At 45.8% G+C, this 23,593-nt stretch overlaps 1 protein-coding gene across 2 annotated transcripts in view; it reads left to right on the top strand.

Annotated features, from left to right (window-relative positions):
* The first annotated feature begins 1,565 nt into the window (after window positions 1-1,565).
* POU6F1 (POU class 6 homeobox 1) overlaps window positions 1,566-23,593 on the top strand; it is a 39,858-nt gene continuing 17,830 nt past the window's right edge. The window contains exons 1-5 of one of the 2 annotated variants that reach the window (XM_066617837.1): window positions 1,566-1,778; window positions 9,453-9,601; window positions 11,976-12,132; window positions 20,232-20,333; window positions 21,457-21,661. In XM_066617837.1, coding sequence (XP_066473934.1) covers window positions 20,280-20,333; window positions 21,457-21,661 — 259 coding nt within the window. In that variant the 5' untranslated portion in view covers window positions 1,566-1,778; window positions 9,453-9,601; window positions 11,976-12,132; window positions 20,232-20,279. The remainder of the gene's footprint in view (window positions 1,779-9,452; window positions 9,602-11,975; window positions 12,133-20,231; window positions 20,334-21,456; window positions 21,662-23,593) is intronic. The other variant, XM_066617838.1, reaches the window with a different exon arrangement.

Raw genomic sequence — 23,593 nt, 5'->3', positions numbered from 1 at the left:
ATCATTGCTGGTGAGAGTGATACTGGAGGAAAAGAGTGATTGCCACTGCTCCAAAGGATCTCCTCTATGGAGAACTGGTGCAAGGAAAACGCCCTACAGGTAGACCACAGCTGCGATACAAGGACATCTGCAAGAGGGATCTGAAGGCCTTAGGAGTGGACCTCAACAAGTGGGAAACCCTGGCCTCTGAGCGGCCCGCTTGGAGACAGGCTGTGCAGCATAGCCTTTCCCAGTTTGAAGAGACACTTGGCCAACAGACTGAGGCAAAGAAGGAAGGCCCATAGCCAGGGAGACAGACCAGGGACAGACTGCACTTGCTCCCATTGTGGAAGAGATTGTCACTCCTGAATTGGCCTTTTCAGCCACACTAGACGCTGTTCCAGAACCACCTTTCAGAGCGCGATACCATAGTCTCTCGAGACTGAAGGTTGCCAACAACAACTCCTTGTCTTGCTCACTCTCAGCAAGCAGGAAGAGAAAGTGTTGAAGCTTCTGGATAGGCTGCAGATCAGAGGAACATGAGGAACAGATGTGGGGTGCAGGGCAGCCCCAGGGAAGCTTATTAGACCTTGTCCTCTACAGACCAGCAGCTTGAAGTGATCACTAGTCAGCCTCATGGCTGGGTCAGCCCTATGTTTACTCATAGGGAATTCTGCCTATGCCTCTGCTGCACCTCCACCCCTATTTGACACTATTCTGAAGGTTCACCAAGGCATTTTGCAGGATGGGGAAAAATAAATCTGCCTTCAGAGGACGTATTGAACCCAACAGGAACGGGGCTCTCACACCACACACACCCAGCATTCTTTTTCTGCTTAGGATCTTTCTCCCCCTTTCAATTGCAATAAAAAGGAAACGGGGCACAACAATTAGAGAGATATTAGTATATTTGTAACTGGAGAGATACTTGGGGCATTGTGGCTTCAGATCATCCCCCCCCCCCCGTTTCTGTTGCAATCAGAAGGAACAGGGGGCACAACCACTAGAGAGATATTACTAGTACGTTTCACCTGTTTGTGTTGCAATCAGTAGGGGGCACAACAACTAGGAAGATACTACTAGTATGCTTCCCCTCTTTCTGTTGCAAGCAGAAACAACTGGAAAGATACTACTAGTATGTTTTCCCTGCTGCAATCAGAAGGAAATAGGGGGCACAACAACTAGAGAGATACTACTAGTATGTTTCCCGTTTCTGTTGAAAGCAGAAACAACTAGAAAGATACTAAGTTTCCCCTGTTGCAGTCAGAAGGAAATGGGGGCACAACAACTAGAAAGATACCACTAGCCTGTTTCCCCTGTCTGTTGCAATCAGAAGGAAACGGGGGACACAGCAACTAGAGGCACACTTCGGACCCTGGGAGGAGAGAGGGGGCGGGGGAGACCCCTCTTTCTCTCTCCCTCCTTCTCTGCCCCCTCTAGCGGCTTCCGCGGGCAGCTCAGCCTGCAGGATGCGGCAAAGGCCTTTGCATAAATTATGCTCATGACGCAGCAGCGAAAAAATCCCGAGGCTCGCGTTCTGCCCCCTCGCGCCCCCCAGGCGGGGCAGGGCTGGGGCTGGCTGGGGCTGCGGGCGGGGGGCCTGCCGGGGCGCGGGGCTGCAGGAGAGGCTGAGCCCGGCCGGGCCGGGGGGGCTCCCCCCTTTTGTGTGTGCAGCCCCCGCCGCCGCTGTGCGATGAATCTTTAATCATTCCCGGGAAGGGGCAAAGCGAAGCAAAAGCGCGGCTCGGAGCAGCCCGGCCCGGGCAGGGGGCGCGCGGGTCCCTGCCGGCCGCGCAGCGGTGAGTGCGGCGGGGCCGGGGGGGCGGACGGGACCCGGTTCGGTGAATATGCAATGGTCTTAATTAGCATAATTTATATATTTATGATAAAGAGAGGGGGGAACGGCCCGGCAGCGGGGCAGGCAGGCAGGCAGGCGGGCGGGGGCAGCCCTGGGCGGCATGGGTGGGGGCGAGCCCCCCGATCTGCTGCGGGGGGACCCTCCGAGGGGTGGGGAGTGGCGTCCGGGGCCAGGGAAGCCCCTGCGGAGGGTTGCGGAGGTGGTGGGTTGCGGGGAGCCTGGGGCTGAGCGAGCGGGACGCTCCGCGGTGGCTGCAGTGGGGGGGAAGGAGGAGTGGGGGTCGCATTTGGGGTGCTCCCCCTAATAAAGGGGTCTGGATGGAGGCTTGGGGGGCGGCGGCGCTGGGCAGGGAAGGGTTGCAGGAGGAAGCCCAGGGGATCGTCTGCTGGTGGGGAATGGGGGGGGAAGCCAGGCAGTGGGACGATGGATGAAGGGAGCCCCAAGGGATGCAGGGGGGCTACAGGAGCCCAGGCGATGCGGGAGCCCCCTGGGGGAAAGGGTGTGCGTCTGTACAAGGGACGGGGCTGGGAAATGGCATGTGGGGAGGCTACAGAACTGGGGGGGGAGGGCAGGGCTGTGAGAGTAGGGCAGGGAGCAAGGTTGGTGGCCATCCAGCTGTGGGTTGCGGGGACAGCCAAGGGGTTTGCAGAAGTGGAGCCACTGAGCAGCCTGGGGGGGGGGAAGCTGGGGGCGCTGCCTCTGCAGCCAAAGATCTGTCTGTTCTGGGAAACTGGAGTAGCCAGGTGTGGGGTGGGGGCACCCTATGGGTGAGGGTGGGTAGGAAGCCTGAGGGGGAGAGGGCTGCTGCAGCACCAGAGGGTGAGGCAAATCCAGGCTGGAACCCAAAGTGGGTCAGAGAGGCGTGGACTGGCTAAACTGTGGACAGGCAGGGCGATGAAGGAGAAGTCCTTATAGGAAGAAAACTCACCCCAGGGCGGGAGCAGGAAGCAACTATTGACAAGAGGTGCTGTGTGTGGAGAAAGTGGCCAAGCTGATTGAGGTTGAGCTGGAGGACAGCCCTGAAGAGGATTGCTGGGGATGAGCCGGGAAGAAACTTGGGGCAGAGACAGCCCCAAGTGGAGGCATTGCTTGCCCCAGTACGGAGTGCAGAAACAACCCTGGGCAAGCTCCACTCGGAGTACAGAATTCACTGGGGACAGAATTCCAGAAGGGGAGCTGTGCTCACTTGCTATAGGAATGCTGGCACCTGAAAGACTGATTATTGGGCTCTCACAGACCCAAGCCTTCAGGTTTATCAAGTCTTACTCTCAGTTGAAAAATATGCGCACGTGTGTGGTATATACACACACATGCGTGCGCGCCGGCAGAGAAGAAAAGTTTGTAAATAACAAGGCCAAAGGATTATGAAATGCGAAGAGGAAGGTGTTCTGTCACATTTTTGTTCAGGATCTAATAACGAACAGAGGAGCTCTGACTATGGCTTCCTCACCACTAAGGGCCAGTTTTTTTTAAAAGAGTCATATGTGTGTGAACCTTTTGCACAGTGTGCTTCCCTGATTTAAACTTCCCTGCCTCAAACTGCTGTTTGCTGTGGTGGGGAAAAAAAGGAAAGGTTTGTTGTATTTCTTTGCACCTTTGAGGCTAATAGTAGTGCAGGAGGGAGATTTGAACAGTGGAAATGACATGGAGGAAAAGGTTAGACCCCCACTTCCCCTCATGGCATGGCCCAAATGTGAGGCCAGCTGAAGCAGTCGCCTCAGGCAGCAGATGAGTGAGGGAATGTCCATCTCTGTCTGCCTCCACCATGCCACTTTCTCCTTCTACTCCATGGATTAGAAAAAGAAGAGGGGGTGGAGAGGGAGAGGAAATGTGGAGAGTGGGATGCTTAAGTAAGAGGGTTCGTATTTGGCATGCCACCTCAGGTGTCAAGTCTTGGGCTCATCTTGGCTTCAAGTCTGAACTAATTCAGCCCCCTCCTCCCACAGCTGCATTTAGCAAAAAAAAAAAAAAAACACCCTGACAGGAGGTCTAATTACAGACTCCCCCCTCGCTTTCATATCTAGTTAGGCCCTCAAACTGCCGCTGAAGCACACCTGAAAAAGAGTGGTGATTCAGGCCAGAAGACATGGACTCCTGGATGGCTTGCTCTTTTGTACATCCCTTTTTACAGCAATTTAACAGCTTCAGACTAGACAAATCAAGATCTAGTTCACTGAGGTTGTAAACCTGTACCCGGACTGTACCACTTCTTGCAGTTTAAATGATCCTCCGCAAAAACAGATTCCTCCACACAAAAACCTAGACGTTTCTGCAAGAGAGAAGCGTTCTAGCCAACTCTTCTTCCTCACATGCTAGTTTTCTTTAGGTGGGAATGTTTTACAGTCACAGGAGCCGCTACTTGCAATCTCACAGGTTTACTACCTCATTGAGAACTGGACCAAAAACACAGGACGTTTTCGCTACACAGATTTAACTTTTGTTCTGGGAAAACTATGTAAACTGTTGCAGATGAAGTGTAGCAGAAGACTGGTTTCATTTCATTTTAACAGAAGTACATGAATTTAGAAAGGGCTCAGTGATGGAGCACATGCTTTTCATGTGTGTTTAATCAAGCCCAGTCCTTGGCACCTCCAGGGTTTCACTTTCAAACATTATGTTCAGACAGAAAAAGCTTAGAAAGGTTGTCTGCTGGTAATGACACTTGGAAAGTCCTGGTTTGAGACTTTGAGAGTCACTGCCAGTCAGAGCATTTTTTTCCATGGCATTTTTATCCTGCTCCTCCCCCCAAGGAGTTCTGGTGGCATTGATAATTCTCTTAATTTAGAAGGACATCATGTAGTAGATTAGGCCAATATGATAGTAGACTGGCCCATGGTCAGTGAGCATCATGGCTGACTTTTACCTGAGTCTCCTCAGTCTAATCCAACATTCTAGCTACTATACAGTCTATTCTAGGCATTATTGCACTAAGGGCCCAGTCCTATCCAACTTTCCAGCGCTGATGCAGCTGCAATGCAACCCTTAGGTAAAGGAACAAACAGTGTCTTACCTTGAGGAGGCCTCTGTGACTGCCCCCCTCACCACAGGATGCAACACACACCCAGTTGACACAGCTGAATCAGTGCTGGAAAGTTGGATAGGATTGGACCCTAAATGTACTCATCTGACTCAATAAAAGGCAGTTCCTGTGCTTTCTGTCTTACTGTAAAAGAATTGATTAGTAGTTTTGATACAGCCCTATTTTGGATGTATGAAACAGATACTAGCAAAGGGGTGTGTATGTGTGTGCATGTGTAACACACATACAACACTGCTGTCTTTGATGGCTAGTTGATGAGAAAAAGATTGTCCCTTCATTAGGTGCCAGAATTGCCTTCCTCAAGGCAATTCATACAACCACTTGGGAGCTTTCATCCAGTCTCTGGAGCCTTATAATTGTGCTATGTTCTGCTTAAGCCTCATTTGGCAGTTCTGTGATAGTGTGGTTAAAATTGTGGAATTTGTTGTGTGGGGTGGGGTGGGGCATGAGGTGAAGAAATCATAGGGCTGCTTCACTGTGCATACCAAACACTGCATGGATCTACTCAACTCACATTATCTTCTGCCACATTGGTTGTGTGAGCTGAACTGAGTTGGTTGTTTTTAAATGGAAGTGCTTGTGCTGCGGGCCATCAGCAAAGCTCACAAACATGCTCAAAGTCAGATACTGTATGTAGGTGGTGAAGGATAATTGCTTCATCCTCCTTATGACACCTGCGTTGCAGTACTGATAGGAAAGTCCCGTATCTATGTCTAGTTCTAGAGGTTCTGTGATGGGTAACATACAAAAAAAGTTGGGGGCAAGCAACTTTTTTAATCTACGGTTTTCAATATTGCTGACTCCCTTCTACTAATGCAGGCATCCTTTTCAGTATGTTATTAATGAGAGAAAATGGAGGAATTGGGCAGTAGAAACAATGAGGTGGGATGGGGTGACAGTAGCCCTTCTTCCCATCCCCCCCCCAGTCTTCAGCACCTCCGTGATGCTGTTTAATTAAGCTTTTTCACACTGGGTTGCCAGTTCTTTTTTGGGATGTATGGGTAGCTTGCTACTCTCCTCTTTTATGGACTGAATGGGTGGGGCGGGAATAGGAAGAGAGCATGCTTTTATTCTCTCTTAGGGTGGAATTTGATCTAAAGTCAGCTTCTGTGTCACTAATGTTGACTTTTCAAAGCTAGTTGCTTTTTGGAAACTGTACAAGATCTTGATGTTGTCATTCCGTCAGCTGTGCAATTGAGAGAAGCCCCTGTGGACAGTTGGTCTGCCTTTGGAAGAAATGCATACTGCATTTAAAAACCCATTAAATGCAATAGAACTTTAGTAACATTTCAATCATGCCCCTTATGTACATGGGGAAAAAATGATAATTACAGTACATTTGCATCCTGACATCAAAAAACTGTTAATCATGAATTGCAGAGCAGACTCCACCCTGTCATTTCTGTAGGCTTGTATACTACTTCCATTTTGTTTTAGGTTGTATTAACCCATTTTTGCCTGGCCCACAGATGTACACATTGGGTCCCTGTTGCGTATATGCAACATTGGGCAGAAGTGTTACTGTGTCCTCTTCTATTCTGTGCTGCCTCTTCCCGTGCCTTTTCTCCAGAGAACAAGAAGCGGTTTTATCTCCCCATTTCTTTTTTTCAGGTTTGCTGCAAAAGTGAACAAATACGTTTGTGCCTGAAATAATAGAAACAAACCAGATACATTTTCATAAAATTACCATCACAAATGTGTTCCTTTCCTCCCTTTTACCCTCTTGGTTAGAGCAGGCGTCAGATGGAAAGCGGCAAAAGACAATAAAGACTCTTGAGATTTTATTCTAGTGTTTTCTGTCTTGTTAAAAGAGGGAAACCTGGTAAATACTGTAACTCATTTAACTTTTTTTTCTTTGCTTTATAATAGAAATCACAGAATCTTACCACCACCAAAACAAAAAAAAAGCCTATACAACAATTATAATAAAGAAACGTTATTCAAAGGCTTTCTGTTTTTCTGGAAAACAGAAGTCTGATAAATGTCTTCAGAACTAGATCTTCTTTTTGCTCTATAAAAGAAATTAGAGAATATTGTGTGCTGCTGACAATTACACCATATTTTTGTGTTTAGTGTTTTTAAAAAGTACACGAGGAAACTTCAGTTGGCTTGAAAGATTAGAACAAACATTAGAAGTATTTTTTGGATGCCCATGAACTGAAACCTTCATGGGCATCCAAAAAATACTTCTAATGTTTCTAAAGATCTCATCTTGTTCCATGATCAAAAAATTGTTATGGATTTGTGCAGATTTCTGTGATTGACCGATGGAATGCCCTGCCTGATCCTTTGTATGTTTTCTGGAGACTATAGGCCCAATCCTATCCAACTTTCAAGACTCAATGGAGCTGCAGTGTAGCCCTTGCAGAGGCCTTCATGAATATCTCCCCATTGCAGGATGCATTCCTGTTGACAAAGCACTGGAAAGTTGGATAGGACTGGGCCCAAAGTCCCACACTGGTTCCAATGGGACTGATTCTCAAGTAAGTGTGCCTAGGACTGCAGCCTTAGGAAATCAGTGTGCAGCATAGCTCCAGATTAGGGCCTGTCTTTGTATGCTTTTCAATTGTTCAGCATTTTCCCTGCCAATAAAATATTAACCCATTTTTGTCCAGCCCACAGGTGTACACATTTGGTTCCTTATGTGTATATGCAACGTTGGGCAGAAATGACTTAATTGGTTTGAACTGTAGCAGGATAATATGGATTGTCATATGTTGTTGTGACGAGTGTGGCAGAAGAATCTATTTTATTAATGGGTAGTAAAACATTCTTCTTCCCTTGCTGTATTGACTGACAACCTAATCTATCCAGCACAGAAGTGGTGGCTCCAAATGGCCACCACTAGGTCCTGTGCTGGATCTGAGCAGGCTGGAGGTCTCTTCGGAGGAAAGAGGCATTTGTCCCCTTACCCTGGTCCCTGAGTAAAGCCTCAACCTGCTCAGTGGGGCTTTTCAAGTCTGCCAGCGCAATCCTGAGCTGCCTGGAGCATGGGGCTGCCCCAGTGCCAAAATGGCTACCACGGCATCCTGAGTGCAACCAGGCAGCCTGCAGCGGCTCATCAGAGGAAGGGGACTTTTGTCCCCTTCCCCCAGGTAAGGGATGTAGTCCTGCGCTGGAGCTGCTCGATTCTGCGGCGACTCTAGAGCTGTTCCACTCCCTCCTAGGCCTCTGCTTGTCCCACCTGGGCCTTTTCCTCCCCTGTTCTGCCCTCTCTTTGCTTTTTAAACTTTTTTTAAAAGTTCTAGTTACAGAACTTGTACTCTCTGTTTATAAAATCTGGGACATTAGTGCCAAATTTAGACACAGAGTTCCCGAGTCCTTAAGAACTATTCTCTGCACTTTCATTGTTTCAGAAGGTATGTGTATCTCATTCAGTTTGAGCTCAAAACTAAATGTGTTTAGTCAGACATGAGTTCTACCAAGTTTTTCAAGTTTTTTTCCTTTTGATTGCTGAAGTCGTGATATGGAGAGAAAATCATGAACAGGGCAGAAAACAGTGTTATTGCAGAAAAGTGGGGTTTTAAAAAATAATTACAGCTTGAAACCAGGAATGGATGATAATTATTGAATGAGTTTCTAGCCCCAGCACACAGCCATAAGTCGGATCACCTTGACTGTTGAATTCATTGGACGTGGGAGGGAGGTCTACCTAGCAGAGCTTGCATTTTCTTCTCAGGCATGGAATGTGCCTCCTGTGGCTTACATATTTCTGAAGCTCTGTTAGAAGCCAAATGGAGCAAATACCCCCTTTTCTTCGCAGGCAACTTTCCTACCACCTGTTGTATCTGGTTTAAAGCTGGGCTATTATTAGTCAATTCATTTTGTTTTTGGAACAGCCCAATAGTCAAGCCAAGTAGCTAGATCTGCTGATAGCTTACTTTATAACTCTGGGCTCCAACTTTTTCAAACAGCTTTAAACAAATGCTGTGCTATTGGTCCATATGTTTTGCAAATGTGTTTTCAGGGAATCAGTCAGCAAAGGCCTTTGTTAGCTGGCCCAACTTAGCATAGACTTTCCAGGAATGAGAATGAATCATCATCTTGAATTAGATTAGGAACCAAGACTAGCCAGATACAATCTGAAGACCTTGAGATGGCAGAACTTACTAGGTTTCCCAACTGTTTGATTCTTTTTACAGTGAGCCACCATGTTTACACATGGTTCTACCTTGAACTTTTTTTAAAAACCACATTCCAAGCATGAAATTCAATTCTCTTGGTAGTATGCTATGTGTGTGTGCATGCAATATATGTACCTGTTAAAATAATTTTCCTTGAACCCACTCACAAGTGATATGCCAATATTTGTTTTTTCATGTTTATTTTTTAAAAACAAAGTATAAGCATGACACAAAGTGATGTATAACATGGAAAAGCAAACATAGGGTCAAAAATATCTTGAAATTTGTCATTTCAAAAGCGAATGAAAGGTATTCACTTTTAAATAGTAGAGCTTATTAAAAAACAAGTCATTTTCAACAGATCCATTTTTTTACAGTAGTCATAAGAATACAAGAAGAGTCTTGCTGAATCAGCTCAAGTGTTCATCAAGTCCATTATTCTATTTCCCAGAACCAGATGCTTCTGGAAGGTCTATCGGCAGCCTGTATAGGCAAACAGTTTTCTTCCACTGTTGTTCTGCAGCGACTGATATTAAGTGGTATATTTCTTCTGATTCTGGAGGTTCCATGCATGGAGGTTCCATGCAACATAACTACCAGGTAGTAATAGACCTCTTCTCCTCAATTAATTTATCTAGTATTTAAACAAAAAATTGAAAGACATCTAAGCTAGTGGCCATCACCAGATCTTGTGGCAGCAAATTCCAAAACAGCCCTGTCAGTCCCACCAGGGATTGCACACTGATCCAGGGCAGTAGTGCCTTGTGTAGCATGTTCACTCCCTTCCTGTTCCCCTCTCCTCCCCTTGTTTGGACATGCAGCTAACCTTGGTAGTTTGAATCCACTGCAACCAGCCCAGGAGATCAGGGTAGTCAGAGGGGCTGCATGTACAGAACGCCCCTCCCAGAAAAATACTAAATGTCAAGGGTATCAGAAGAGAATCACTCTCTCAATAGCACCTGCAGGACAAGAAGACGTGACAATCCACTGATTTTTCCCTTAAGAAGGCAGTCTCAGAATAATATGCAAAGAGTTTGTTAAAATGGTGATAAAAAAAAAATAGAGAGAGCGAGATAACAACCAATTGAACAAGGAGGATTTCTCTGGAGGAAAAATCCATCACGGTTTACAAGCCATGATGTGTATGTGCAACCTCCTGATTTTAGAAATGGGCCATGTATCAGAATGCCAGATGCAAGGGAGGGCACCAGGATGAGGTCTCTTGTTATCTGGTGTGCTCCTCGGGGGCATTTGGTGGGGCCGCTGTGAGATACAGGAAGCTGGACTAGATGGGCCTGTGGCCTGATCCAGTGGGGCTATTCTTATGTTCTTATGTAAGAAAAGGAATCAGGAAAATCAAATTTGGCAACATTTGGGAATTTGGCAAAAAAGGGGGGTTAAGTCAAAATAGAAAGAACATTGGAACAAGGCAAGAATACCAATCCAGCAATCATACAAGTGGCCAGCAGATGGGGCTGAGACATTGCTGAATCTCATGCATGAGTGGTGTAACTCAGCGCTAGCTGGGAGTTTTTTGAATGAGCTACTAATGAGCTTGTAATACACAGAGAGAAGAGAGACTAAAATTGAAATCAAAATCCTTATGGTTTTTGAGTAAATGCTGTTCATTAACTGTTTGAACCTTTGATGATGGAACCACCAGCTCCTTACACTTGCATCCCGTAAAGGCCTCTGAGAGCTCACTGAGTGAGGTTCTTGGGCTGCTGGAACCAAAGAAGGGTCGACTTCTTTCAGCTCAGGAGTCTTATCCTCAGGTGTAATGACATCACCTGTGACTTGCGCTCTACTTTTTCCCTGCCTGGAGAGCAGCCAGCCAGGACTAGCCAATTTTCTGGCTGTCCTTGAGAACCCCTCAGAAGTGGCAGAACCAGTTCTGCTGCAGTGGGGTGAGCAGTAATGGAGGCCCCCAAAGGTAAGGGAATGTTTGTTCCCTTAGATCTGCATTGCAGCCTCATTGGTGCTGGAAAGTTGGTTAGAATTGGGCTGTAAATTAATCATGCATTATGAAGAAATACTTTTTCCTTTCTACCATATTCAAATGGTTTTTCTGTTTTTCCAGTAGGCAGCTATGTATATTTGTACTACTGTTAATAAGTATGATAAACTCGACATCATTTACAGCTCGTATCTCCTTACCCTCTGATTCAGAACTCGCCAATTTGACCCACTGTGGGTTCTGACCAGGAGGATGACCTGTGCCTCCTGGACGTGATCGGAAGAGTCTTCCAGTTGCACCCAGGAGGTGGTCTGAGGCCCCCAGAAGGTCTTAAAAACGCACTTCTGTTTTTTGGAAGAAAAAAAAACCCCACGAATGCCGAGGTCGGACTGTATATCATCATGATCTTTTAGGCAACATAGCAAAACTTTTTAGGACCAAGGGAAATTAAGTAGTCAAAAAATATGAGAAATAAATCAACACATGCTTCTGAACACTTCCAGGCCTTCTGATCCAGGAGAGAGAGATTTGGGGTACTTGCAATAGTGATGTCGACTTGAGCTGATGAACTTGCACTCAAGTCACTTCAATGATTCATGCGATTCCGCATAGATGACACACTGAGGGCCCAATCCTATCCAGTTTTTCAGTTCCGGTGCTGCTGTGCCAATAGGGTATGCACTGCTTCCTGTGCTGGGGAAGCAGTCGCAGAGGCCTTCTCAAGGTATGGGAACATTTGTTCATTTGTTCCCATACCTTGAGGCTCCATTGTGGCTGCACCAGTGCTGGAAAATTGAATAGGGCCCTGATTCAACTTGACTTGTGACTTGTGTATTTTTAGCAACTGACTTGCTGGCCTTGATTTCAGTAACATAATGCATTGTCTGGGGCTCTAAAATGCAATCTTGATAAATTTGATTAACAACACAGCTTTGTTTAAATAAAGCCTTGTTGAACTTGCCTATAATAATTTTATTTTTGTTACGTAACTTTGTGAATGTCTTCTTTATTTTCTAGTTATTGAAACTTCCCCTCCCACAGACACCACCTCTTTTTTTCTGTTAAAGTTGGCTCCCAAACTTGAGACTGGAAGATTGAGACTTTACCTGAGACTTAGAATAAAAGACTTGAATACATCACTGACTTGCAAGTGGAGAGTTTAAATCATTAACAGGTATGCCTTTGCGTCTGTCTTTCTGAGTTAAAATGAACCCCAGTGATTAATCAATTTAAGCTTTGATTGATTTTACAATTTTGTACACTGCTTTTCAACTATAGTTCTCAAAGTGAACTGTATTCATTTCTTCAGATGTGTAGATAGGTGATATAATCCTCACAATGACTGATCCAGAATACCAACCGCTATCATGGTATCAAATGATGGTTTCAGGTGACTTCTGGCTTTGCTCCCTTGAAAGAGTAATGGTAGCAGTGGGGAGGGCAGATTTTTGGAATTCTCTCCCCAGTCCACCAGGTGCTCTTATTGCCATTTTTGCTACTCTGAGCAGATGGTATAAATGTGTTGTAGTCCTTAACCTACCAGTCAAATTTACTATAGGCTGCATGCCTACTACAGATGAAGCACTACAAAAGAATTTTTTCATCCAGCAAATGACACTGAGCAATTTGACTCTAATGCTGGAGACAGAGGATTTTTGAGAAAGAGAGAGAGAGTTGAAGGTGGTCTGAAAGAGGAATAGCTGCTTATGTTGGTTACACTCATCCCACTTTCACCTCTTGGAAATAGGATTTTGTATTGCTTTAAAATCCTGTTTGACCAGATGGGACAGTGAGACAAAAAGAAATGTGCATGTTTGCGTCATAAGAAGCACTGCCTCTCTCAAACTACTTTCAGCTTACTTGATAACGAACATCTGCCTCCTGCTTAAGAAGCTTCTTCACATAGATCAGGTTCTGTGGCCTACAGTCTGCTTATAGAAGTTGGTCAGTGCACTTGGGATTTGAACCAAAAATCTGGGACATTGGTTCAAACCTTGACAGTATTTTGACAGTGAGGACAATCTCCACAGGCTCCGTGTGTCTTAGCTGTGGCACGTTCAAGGTAAGATTCCCATTGGAATGGTATCTGGGACAGTTATATTTCTGACTCATCAGCACTTGTAATTAAACTTGGCAATTATATTCACAGTGAGACTCGGAGTGTTGCAAATCATTTCTTCCCCCCTTTTTTTATTTGCACATTTCATTTCTTTGTCACCATCTGCTGTGAAATGGCTGTTTTTCTTACAGTGCACACTTTAACATTGCCATCTGGGCAAAATTATTTGTCCCATTAATTGCAAAAATGTGTGAAGAAGCAAAACGAAAATGCTACTACAAACCCGAGGAATGCCTGTTAAATGAGATCCAGCCCACTTGCGAGCCTCAGAACGTTCACAGAGCTTGACATTATGAAATGTCTATTTTAATAGCCTCTCTTGATAATTGGTCTCTGCACAGCATTTGAAAAATCACTCTCTGCTTGACTCTATCCCACAGGGAGGCCTGAAAGGATCTGAATCTCTTTGCAAATGATAAATACTTTAGTGTGAACATTGCAATATTGTGGCTATCTTCAAGCTTTCACTGTGACTTTAGTACTCAGGAATTTGAGATTCTCAAAGTAGCTTTTCAATTTGTTACCATAACTGTGTAAAGAGAAATACCTCCTTAAGGGGACAGGTATGCCTGAGTTTTTTTTTCTCACTCAAGACATATCTATGCTACAGATTTAAACTAGATTTTTAGTCATTTGCTCTTCCTGGGCAAACCTGGGAAGTGTAATTCAGTGCAAGGCTACAGGTTGCTCACAAAATTCTTTAGACTTGGGCAGCCCAACCCTAACCTGTGCTGGTACAGCTGGGCTGCTTGGCCTGTGCTGTATCTAGTTCAAGTTAGGAGGTGGCTGGAGGTCTGCTTGGGGTAAGTTGATATATCTCCCCTTACCCCATGTTGAGCCCCAGTGTACCCTATAGGGCTTCTCAGATCCATGCCAGCTATATCACTGGTGCAAATCCGGGAAGCCCAGCGTAACGCCAGGAAGGCTAAGGTGTGTTAAGATATTGCTGAAGAGGCCTCTGCCAATCCTGCTGCCCACTTAGGCCCAGTCCCGTCCCCCATTCCACTAGTGCCACTTCCTCTTGGGTTAGTGTAAAAGCACTTTATGGTGCTTTTACAATGGTCTGCACCGGTGCAACGACTGCTGCGCCAGCATAGCATGATTTTTGGATTGCACTGTCAGGGCCTGTTCCTATCCAGCTGTTCAGCCCCAATGTCAAAATGCAGCCCCAAGGTAAGGGAACAAACGTTCCCTTCCCTGGAGGAAACCTTCATGGCTGCCCCCTCCCCCCATTGCAGGATGCAGTGCATACCCCACTGCCATGGCTACGTCAGTGCTGGAAAGTTGGATAGGATTGGGCCCTCGGAAGCTACAATTCTTTATGTCCTTTTTGGGTTGGTTCAAGGCCATGGGAGGGGGTGTGGGATAGGACCATGTTGGAGCAAGTAGGAGACAACAGGCAGTAAAAGTGAATAAGTTGGCAGAGGTAGCGGTAAGCAAGGCATGGTGGTGTGCCCCATGCGAGGCCTAGGCCTGCAGGACTTGGACAGCTCCCGGACAGACAACTTGTTGCAACAACCTCCATAGCAGAACTGGGCCTTATGTCATCATGCAGGCCTTGGAAGACTGTCTCAAGGTCCACCCCCTCAGTAAAGAACTGGCTTAAGAGTCTGGCACTCCTCTGGTGCTCTGTATTATTTAGGCAGCGCCGTTGTCGTTTGAGGTGAGGAAGGATAGGGGAATGAGGAGTCTTTGGCAATTGGCAAGATGACTCCTTGAAGGGTTTGGGCTGTTGTTACAAAATAAATAAGAATGTGAGCCTTGCTGTATCAGGCCAAAGGCCCATCTAGTCCAGTTTCCTGTATCTCACAGTGGCCCGCCAGATGCCTCAGGGAGCACACAAGACAACAAGATACCTGTACCCTGTTGCCATTCCCTTGCTTCTGGCGTTCAGAGACAGCCTACTTCTAGAACCAGGAGATGGTGCATACCCACTATGGTTTGTAACCTGTGATGGACTTTTCCTCCATAAATCTATCCAGTCCCCTTTTAAAAGCATCTAGGCCACTTGCCATTACCACATTCTATGACAAGGAGTTGCACAGATTAAAACTGTAATCCTTTATATACTTCACTGAGAATGTCCCATTGAGTTTCAGTGCAGCTTACTTCCAATCACACACATAGGTTTGCACTTCATGCAAGTATATTTCTGTACGAGTACTCCCCTTCTTCTTCATCCCAAAGCCACTTAAAGAAGGTCAGCCCATATAGGTTCCAAGGGCAGACATAGCCTTTCAACAAACACAGTTAAGGCACTGTTGCGTACCAGTATAGGTGGGTATCTTTCATGCAAGATATGGGAGATGAGACAGGTGGAGTGCTGACATGCACAATCTTAATAGCTTACCTTGAGTGACTGAAGGTTGAAGTAAGTGAGCCTTGAGGGACATTGCAATCTTATGAATTCAAACTGAATCTAAAGCTCTGCATCTGGATCCCAGTTCTCACAAACAGTAGATAACGTGATAAAGCCGTTTCTGGGCTGTACCACTTCAAACCGCGTATGCAAGTTCACAGGATGGGATGCTTTGTGTAATGCATGAGGAAGAAATGCATGTTAGGAAGAAAGCTGGGCTAGAAATCTCTCTGACATCTAGTTTTTATCTTTGGATATATATATATATATTTATAGAATTTTTTTTTTTAATGATCATTCAATCCTAGTCCCCACGTGCAGTCAAAGTGGTACAGCCCAGCCTCATGTTTAGTTCTTCCTCTGCTATTTGTGAGATCTAGGCCTAGGAAGAAAACTGATGAGATGGTATTGTATGCTTCAAGCAAGTGCTGGTTCAGGGGTTTCTTGGAGAGGAAAGAGGGGCTGCATTTCAACTTTGGAGAGGAACTATAGGTAGTGGCGTCACTAGGGTTTGCATCACTTAGTGCAGGAGGCCATGATGGACCTCCTCCTATGCAGTGAGCGGGGCAATGCCCCAGGTGATGGGCGTGGTGATGCACCATTGCCCTGCCCTGCTGGTTTTTGGCTATAACATTTGATAGACTGTAGATATTTCAGTGTGGTTCGTTTCATTGCATTCTGCAAGAAATTGCCCATCGAATGACATATAACATGATGGTATTATTCAAAAATATCATCATAAACTGTTGAAAATGTCATTTTAAAATAAAACTGTAAAAATTTTGGCCAGTAGTAGTGTCACCAGTATGTCACCCGGTACAGCCTGAACCCTCCCAGTAATGCCACTGCTATAGGTGAAAGGTTCAGCCTCCATTGTCCCCAGTTGATATGATCAGGTAACAGATCTGGGAAAGGCCTTTCTCTGCCTAAGGCCCTGGAGAGCCACTGTCAGTCAAAGGAAGCAACAAAGGGCTAGAGCTACCAGCAGTCCAACTCAGGATAAAGCAACTCCATTTGTTCAAGTATGTTCATAAGAAAGAATGTAAGCCATAGGCACAGAAGAGAAAACTGTATCCCACTGAAAGGTACTAAGGCAGGGGTGTCAAGGGCATGAAAAATAAGTTTCATACAGAGGGCTGAAGAGCATTTATGATGTCTATTGTACGCCGGAAGTGATGTAACTAGGCAGGAAGTGATATCATTGAACAGGTCTTTAAAAATTGAACAGGTCTCAAAAAATACGCACTTTTTCTCACGAACTTATTAGCTGCATATGACAGAAGAGAAAATACCCATATCTTGATCATATTTCAAGATATGGGAGAGCCCAGTTTTCATGTGGGCTGCCCTGAGGGCTGGATAAAAAGCTTCTGCCGGCCGCATCCTGTCCCCGGGCCTTATGTTTGACACCCCTTCACTAAGGGAATCCCAATTGACAAAAATCCAAGTGATCCTGAGATGCCACAGAAGTTGATACAGAACAGAAAGAGTGGTGATTTGGGGAATGATGAAACTGAAGTCTTTCTTAGGCTTTGGAGATAACCAAAGTAATGTAGGTTCTGATGCCTGAGAGTCAAAGCAGCTCAGTCTGATGGCTAATTCAGGCCTTAGGGAGCTCAAGATTGTGTCTTTGCAGTTTTGACTCTTCACCACTGCTGGCAACCTCTGACACTTTCCTTGGCTGAAACTTGTGGTTCTCCTGTAGCTGTATGAATAAGAATGCCTTCCCCCCCAATGCATCAAGTAAATCTGAATGTCATCCAGGCAAGCTTGCTAAGTGCATCACAAAGACACTCCTCATAAAACATGCATTAGCCTTCTAAAGGCAATTACCTTTCTGTGAGGCAGTAAAAGGACAGGACATGACCCAGTGAGCTATTGAAGAACTTTGAGAGGGGCCCTGTTCTCAACAACTACACCAGATTCTCCTCCCCCCCCCCCCAAAAAAAAACCCAAACTGGTGTGACAAGGAAAAGTAATGCAAAATTGGACGCTTCAAGGAGAAATGTAAATGATAGCAAAGAGGAAGCTGGCCAAGTGCATCTCTGTCAATTCCAAATGGTAAGGCTTTTTTCTTCAAATATCTGAGAAAATGTTTTGAACATAAGAACAGCCCCACTGGATCAGGCCATAGGCCCATCTAGTCCAGCTTCCTGTATCTCACAGCGGCCCACCAGCGGCCCACTTTGAAGATCAAGTTACACAGTTCATGCTTGTGGTAACCATGATTCTGGGGAAACAAGCCACTAAGTCCTTTTAAAGGGAACCTTCCCATAGTCCTTTGAGCTACTTGCAAAAGGGGTGCAAGGCAGATGTTAATGGAATGTAATCATTTATTGCAGCACCTGCAGCCTAACCTTGTCCAACTTTCCAGCACTGATGCAGCCACAGTGCAGTCCCAAGTTAAGGAAACAAACTTTCCCTTACCTCAGCGATTTTCAACATTTTTCATCTCATGGCACACTGACAAGACAATAAAATTGTCAAGGCACACCATCAGGTTCTTGACAATTGACAAGGCACACCATGTTGCCTGTGGGGGGGGCTCACATCCCCCATTGACCCTACTAATTGACCTCCCAAATTCCTGTGGCACACTTGTGGACCACTTGTGGCACACCAGTGTGCCATGGCACAGTGGTTGAAAATAGCTGCCTTACCTTGAGAAGACCTCTGTGACTGCCCCATTCCAGAGCAGGATGTAGCAGAGCTGCATCAGTGCTGGGTTGGTTTGGATTGGGCTGCTACATTTTCTGGGAATGGTGCACAGAATGAGTTTCTGATCCTTTTATACCTGTTCTCAAATGTTGTAACAGTGGCCTCCCCAGGCCAAGAGCAAACACTTTGAGTTTTGAGGAATATAGCAGGAGCGAAGGTGCAAGCTTCCTATTCCTCACAAACCATTTGATGGACAAACCTCTTTGGCAATATCATGCTTTTCCGGTGACCTGGCTAGATCTACGTATTACTGTGATCTGTTTTGGTCAGTCTATAATTACTTTTTTTAAATCGTTGAATTTTTTTTCTGTTAAGTTGTTTTCATGCTTTTATACCTTATTTGCCACCCTGTGATTATCTAGTGAAAAGTGGGCTAGAAACGAATGATTTGAAAGCGTGCCTACATTTGTGTATTACTTTGTCATACTAATTTCAAAAGCAGTTAAACTAAAAAACATCGTAAAATGATGCACTCTAAAATGAACCAATCAACATTAAAGAATAAAAGAGAAAAAGCACAGAAACACAACCCCTGCAATAGCAAGAAAGAAAAAAGGTGAGCAATTTTCAAAGGCCAACCAAAAATGCGAAAGCTGTTGTACCTTTTCAGAAATTTAGCCGGGAGGAGGCTGTACAACTCTTTCTTGCTGGAGATTCCACAGCACTGGGGCTGCTGCAGAGGGGGCACCGCTCCACTGTTTGCAACAGTGTGCATGCTCATTCCGCTGGTGCCAGCCAGCATAGATTGGGCTGTTAAGTCTTGGAGGATGGAATTCAGAGCAGGGCCACATCAGAGGATCTTCAATGATGTGGGAGGGGGAGGTCATAAAATAATATTTCTCTGTTGTTCTGCTTCTCAAATTGTTGGGACCAAAAAGGCTTTTGAAGTGGTGAATGATTTAATAGACTATCACTGGCCCTGCGTCCTTCCCACCTTGGGTATCTTTGTAAGTGCAGCTGCTGCCACCATCAAGTCTTAGGCCTAGGCCAGTCAAGGGTGTAATGCCATCTGTAGCATCACTGGACCAGCAAAGTGGCCTTTGTGGCTGATCCTATGCTCTAGTGAAGGACAGGCAACAGTAGTCCCCTCCAAAAAAATTAACCTCACTATCACTAAAAATAGAGTTCCGACTTATCTCAGGTCTCCCAGTCTTCTCTTCTAAAATATATGAAGCTGTGTTAACCTGAGTCAGACCATTAGTCCAGTACTGCCTCTGTAGTGTTGTGACTGGCATAGCAGCTCTCCATGATCTCAAGTAGCAGTCTTGCTACCAGACCTTTTGCTGAAGATGTCAGGGTTTGAACATGGGGCCTCTACCATTCAGCTTTAGTCTATCCCTCATAGGTCTTTTACAGGACTAATCCCTCTTACAGGGCTCATGCCCCTGCACCCAAGTGCATCTTTCAGGGAACACATGGGGCCATGTGACTATGACTCAGCAGTCAATCAATTAACAGATTCTTTTCTCTTATCACTATGGAAACTAGCTTTGCTATGCCTTGCTATTTAGCACCAGCTAGGTGCCAGGTGCTGTACAGAATTTAGAACTGTGATGCAAGCTCTGCTCAGATACTTTACAGTCTACCATGGATGGACAAGGTGAGGGATGGAGAAGTCAGGGATTCAGGGCTGGCTGTATCATAGACTAGGCATCTGCCTGGAGTGTTGGATGCAAGGAGTTTCCAACACTCTGGAAGTAGTGCTTAAGCCTATGTGAACTGAAAGGGTACTTAAGATAATGCATTTTGATAATGCAAGAAGTTTTGAGATGTTCCCTCTTCCTGTGAACACACCTACATCACCTATGGGTGAGGCAGAAAACCTCAATGGATTGAAATGGGCTTAGGTTGTGGTAGGGAAGAATAAGTGGCAACCCAGGATTTAGGTAAGATGTGGGTCAGGTGGTTAACGAAAGCTTTTGCTAAAGGAAGAAGGTCTTGAAGATCTAAAAGCATGGAATAAAATACAGTGTGCTAAATGCACGGTTGCTGGATAGCTTCCACCTTTGTTTGTTGGGACCACCAAGAAGTGTTCCCAGTTTACTGACCAATGTCCCTGTGACCTTTGCTTCTGCAGCATGTAAACCATCAGGGAGCACCGCCCTCTTCTAGCAAGTGACCAATCATGAACACAGAAACTGTGGCCCCGCAAGAAGCCTCCCTGACCATTAATGAGCAGGTATGTGCTGTTTCCTCCATTTCACAAAGATTCTGTGGAGGGAAAGGATGGGCTGCAGACAGCACAGTGGAGCCTTAGGCAGGATTTCAAAAAGCAGTAACCTCCAGGGGACTTTTGATGCAGCCACTGAGGATTTGCTCCATTGGAGGTCAAGTTGCACTTTATGAGGTTGATCCCATTTAAACACAAACAAAAATGAAATGAAGCAGTGGGAGACTGCCAGTTTGTTTGGATAGCTGCTTAATGCTTTCTCCCTATCAAAGTCACATCTACCTCCTCATCCTGCTGGTTGCCTCATGGTTTTCCCCAACAGCTGCTGTTCCTTATTTCAGAGAGAGAGAGCTTAGTCAGGGACCTCCCATGTAATGTATAGTTAGACCCCAAACTGGATGTGAAGTGACTATGCTAGAGCTAGACCAGTGGGCCGCCATGCACTTTCTGGAGCAACAACTAAGGGTGCAATCCTAACCTTGTGTTTGGGGACAAGGGACTTGTGCCAGCCTAGGAGGGTCGCAAATGTGCCGTAAAGCATGTTTGTGCCTCCTCAGGAGCAAGCCACGCCAGCGCATGAAGGTGTACTGGAGCATGGAGGCTGCATCCAGTCTCCATGGCGGCTTGCATAGCGAACCTAGCATCAGCTGAGCTCGGTCAATGCAAGGCTCTGGGGTGGGTGGGAAGGAGGGAGGAGGAGTTCCAGGGCAGGGGTAGGGAGGGTGGGTGGGGAGCAGGAGGCAAGACTGGAATCCCACTATTATGCCGGATCCCAACCCCCGTTCCCGAGCAGCATGGAGCGGCTTCAAGCTGCTCCGTTCTCCTCTGACTTGTTCCACCTCAGGAGGTGGTGCAAGTCCAAGGAGACTCATAGGTGCTGCAGTGGCTTACCTGGGGGTAAGGGGAAGAGTTTCTCCTTACCTCTGGCTGATCCACTTTGGCACCCTATCTTGTGCTGGATACAGCGCAATCCTCTTAGCCTGCCTGTACCAGCACAGGATAGGATTGCACTGCACAATCATAGCAAAAGGTCTTTTTTACAATTAGTGGTCCAATCAGTGATCTGCTTCTCCCTGCCCATTGCTTTGAGCCCACCCACAGCCTACTTATTCTTTCGTCTCTCTTTTTTCAGGTGATTGTCATGTCAGGTCATGAGACAATTAGGGTGCTGGAGGTGGGGGTTGATGCTCCACTTGCAGCAGAGAATGAAGGGAAAACTCAGACAACAGAAGCAGAGGCTGGAAAAGAGGGCCCAGCAAACTGCCCACCAGTGTCCAGTGAACAAAGAAAGGAAGGAATAGAGCAAAATCCGGAAAAGGCATGTGGAGAGTCGGGTGGTAAGAAACACTTTGTATTATTCTGTTTCTCCTGCTCTTTCCATCCATTCCTTTTGCTCAGGGGAAACATTTCAACATAGAGCCTCTGAGGTGTCCCTTTGTGGTGCGGCATGGTTTGCATTTGGAAAAAGGGCACCTTCTTTTGAGTTGCCAAAAGGTTGATAGAGTTTAAAAGGTATAAGAAAGCAATATTTCATTAGCCAATTGAGAAACAGAGAACATGTGAAAACACATGTGAAATGTACCTCCTAGCAAGGGACACCTGAGAGGTGTGGAATCGCATCCCTGTTATTTACTTCTAGCATCCAGAAGTCATTGTGGGCAAAGGATGAGTAGCTGCTCCAGCCAAGGCCGCTTTCTACTGTACTTGTCGGCTGTCTATTGTCAGATGATACCCCTGGGCCTTTGCAAACCAGGCTCAGACAGTATTACAGGTTCAGGTGACAGTGATGAATGGGAGCAAGCGGCTACAAAATCTGTGAACAGACAAAATGTCACAGCCTCTCAGTCCATTTGCCAAAGATCAAGGCAAGGTTTGGCAGGGCAGGGCAGGACAACCTGAGGACCAGACAGGTGGGCAAACATAGAAAGCACCTGGCTGACAGGGGGGATCTGGAGGAGTTGTGGCAACAGGTTACTGAGATTGAGGAACAAAAGGGGGTCCTGTAAGTTATATAGAAGAAAGTGTAAAATGACTGATTTCCGCCTAGTCACTTGACTCCCTGGCTATGAAGATTCTGTCCCCAAGATTCAGCTAGCTGACCTGTTGAGTTCACCATTTCTTTTTCTAAGACCTGATTCAGATGTGATGCTGGATGAGTTAAAATGGCTTCTGTATGCACCAGTTCAGGAACTGATGTATACAGAAGCCATTTTAACTCATCCAACATCACATATAAATTGGCCCCTTAAACTGACCCCTTAGCTGCAAGGTGTGTGGTGTTAGCATTCCAGGAATCTTTTCCCCTGGCAGATTCCACACACATTGTGCAAGTATGACTCTAATGTGAAGGATCTAGCTCACATTTCTAGGATTTTTGAGAGGGAAAAAAGAAATTAATGGAGCTGACCAGAGTTTGTTTCAGGGCTCTGGGCTAGACCAAGCCTTTGTGACATAAAAGTCACTGTGTTCCAAGATGCAGAGACAAGTAACAACAGTCAACAAAGTGAGGGCAATTGGGGCACAGATGGAACTGGGAAAAGAGGAGTCTATTATATAGAACTTTGGGCTTGCGGTAAGCTGTTTTAGGTGATGTGCTGTTGGGGTTGAGAGCATGGTAGTTTGGAACATTACCTTTCTTTCTCCTAGGGAGCTACAGTAGAACTCGGAGGAAGACACCTATTTTTCCTTTTGAGGCAGTGGTGCACTCCTGAAAAACCAAAAGGAACAAGCAGTGATTGAAGTTCCTGGTATTCACAGAGAGAGAGAGAGAGAGCAGACCCTCCCTCCTCTTAGCTGTTGCAAAAGAAAGGGATGGCTAGGCAACACAGTTTATAGGAAAAACATGTTTGACATCTCTGGAGGGTCAGTATGGGGGAGGGAAATAGGAACATGACATAGAGATGCTCAAAGCAGCATGGGATTCCCTCCCGCCTAACTTCCCTTTTTGGGATAGTGAAGTAGAAGTTCCAGTTGGGTGTTTTGTGTGTGTAGTACTCATGGAGCAGAATACAGGTGTTTCCCCATATCTGCTGGGAATAGGTTCCTGCTGCTACCACGGATACCCTAAACCATAGATAGAGCAAACCTTACTCAAACTCCCCCCTCCCCCTGGTTGTGCTCATGGCTCGCCTCTCTTCATTTGCAAACGCTTTGTAAAAGTCCTACAATTCATCATATCCAGGTGGGAAGATCATGACTGTGTTAAAAGATTAAAATCCATGTGGTTAAAAAAAGTCCAGCGTTCCATTCTGTAACTTTGATTCTGTAAC

This window comes from Tiliqua scincoides, chromosome 2, assembly GCF_035046505.1.
Source record: "Tiliqua scincoides isolate rTilSci1 chromosome 2, rTilSci1.hap2, whole genome shotgun sequence".
Classification (NCBI taxonomy): Eukaryota; Metazoa; Chordata; class Lepidosauria; order Squamata; family Scincidae; genus Tiliqua; species Tiliqua scincoides.
This window is presented reverse-complemented; position numbering and strand designations above follow the sequence as displayed.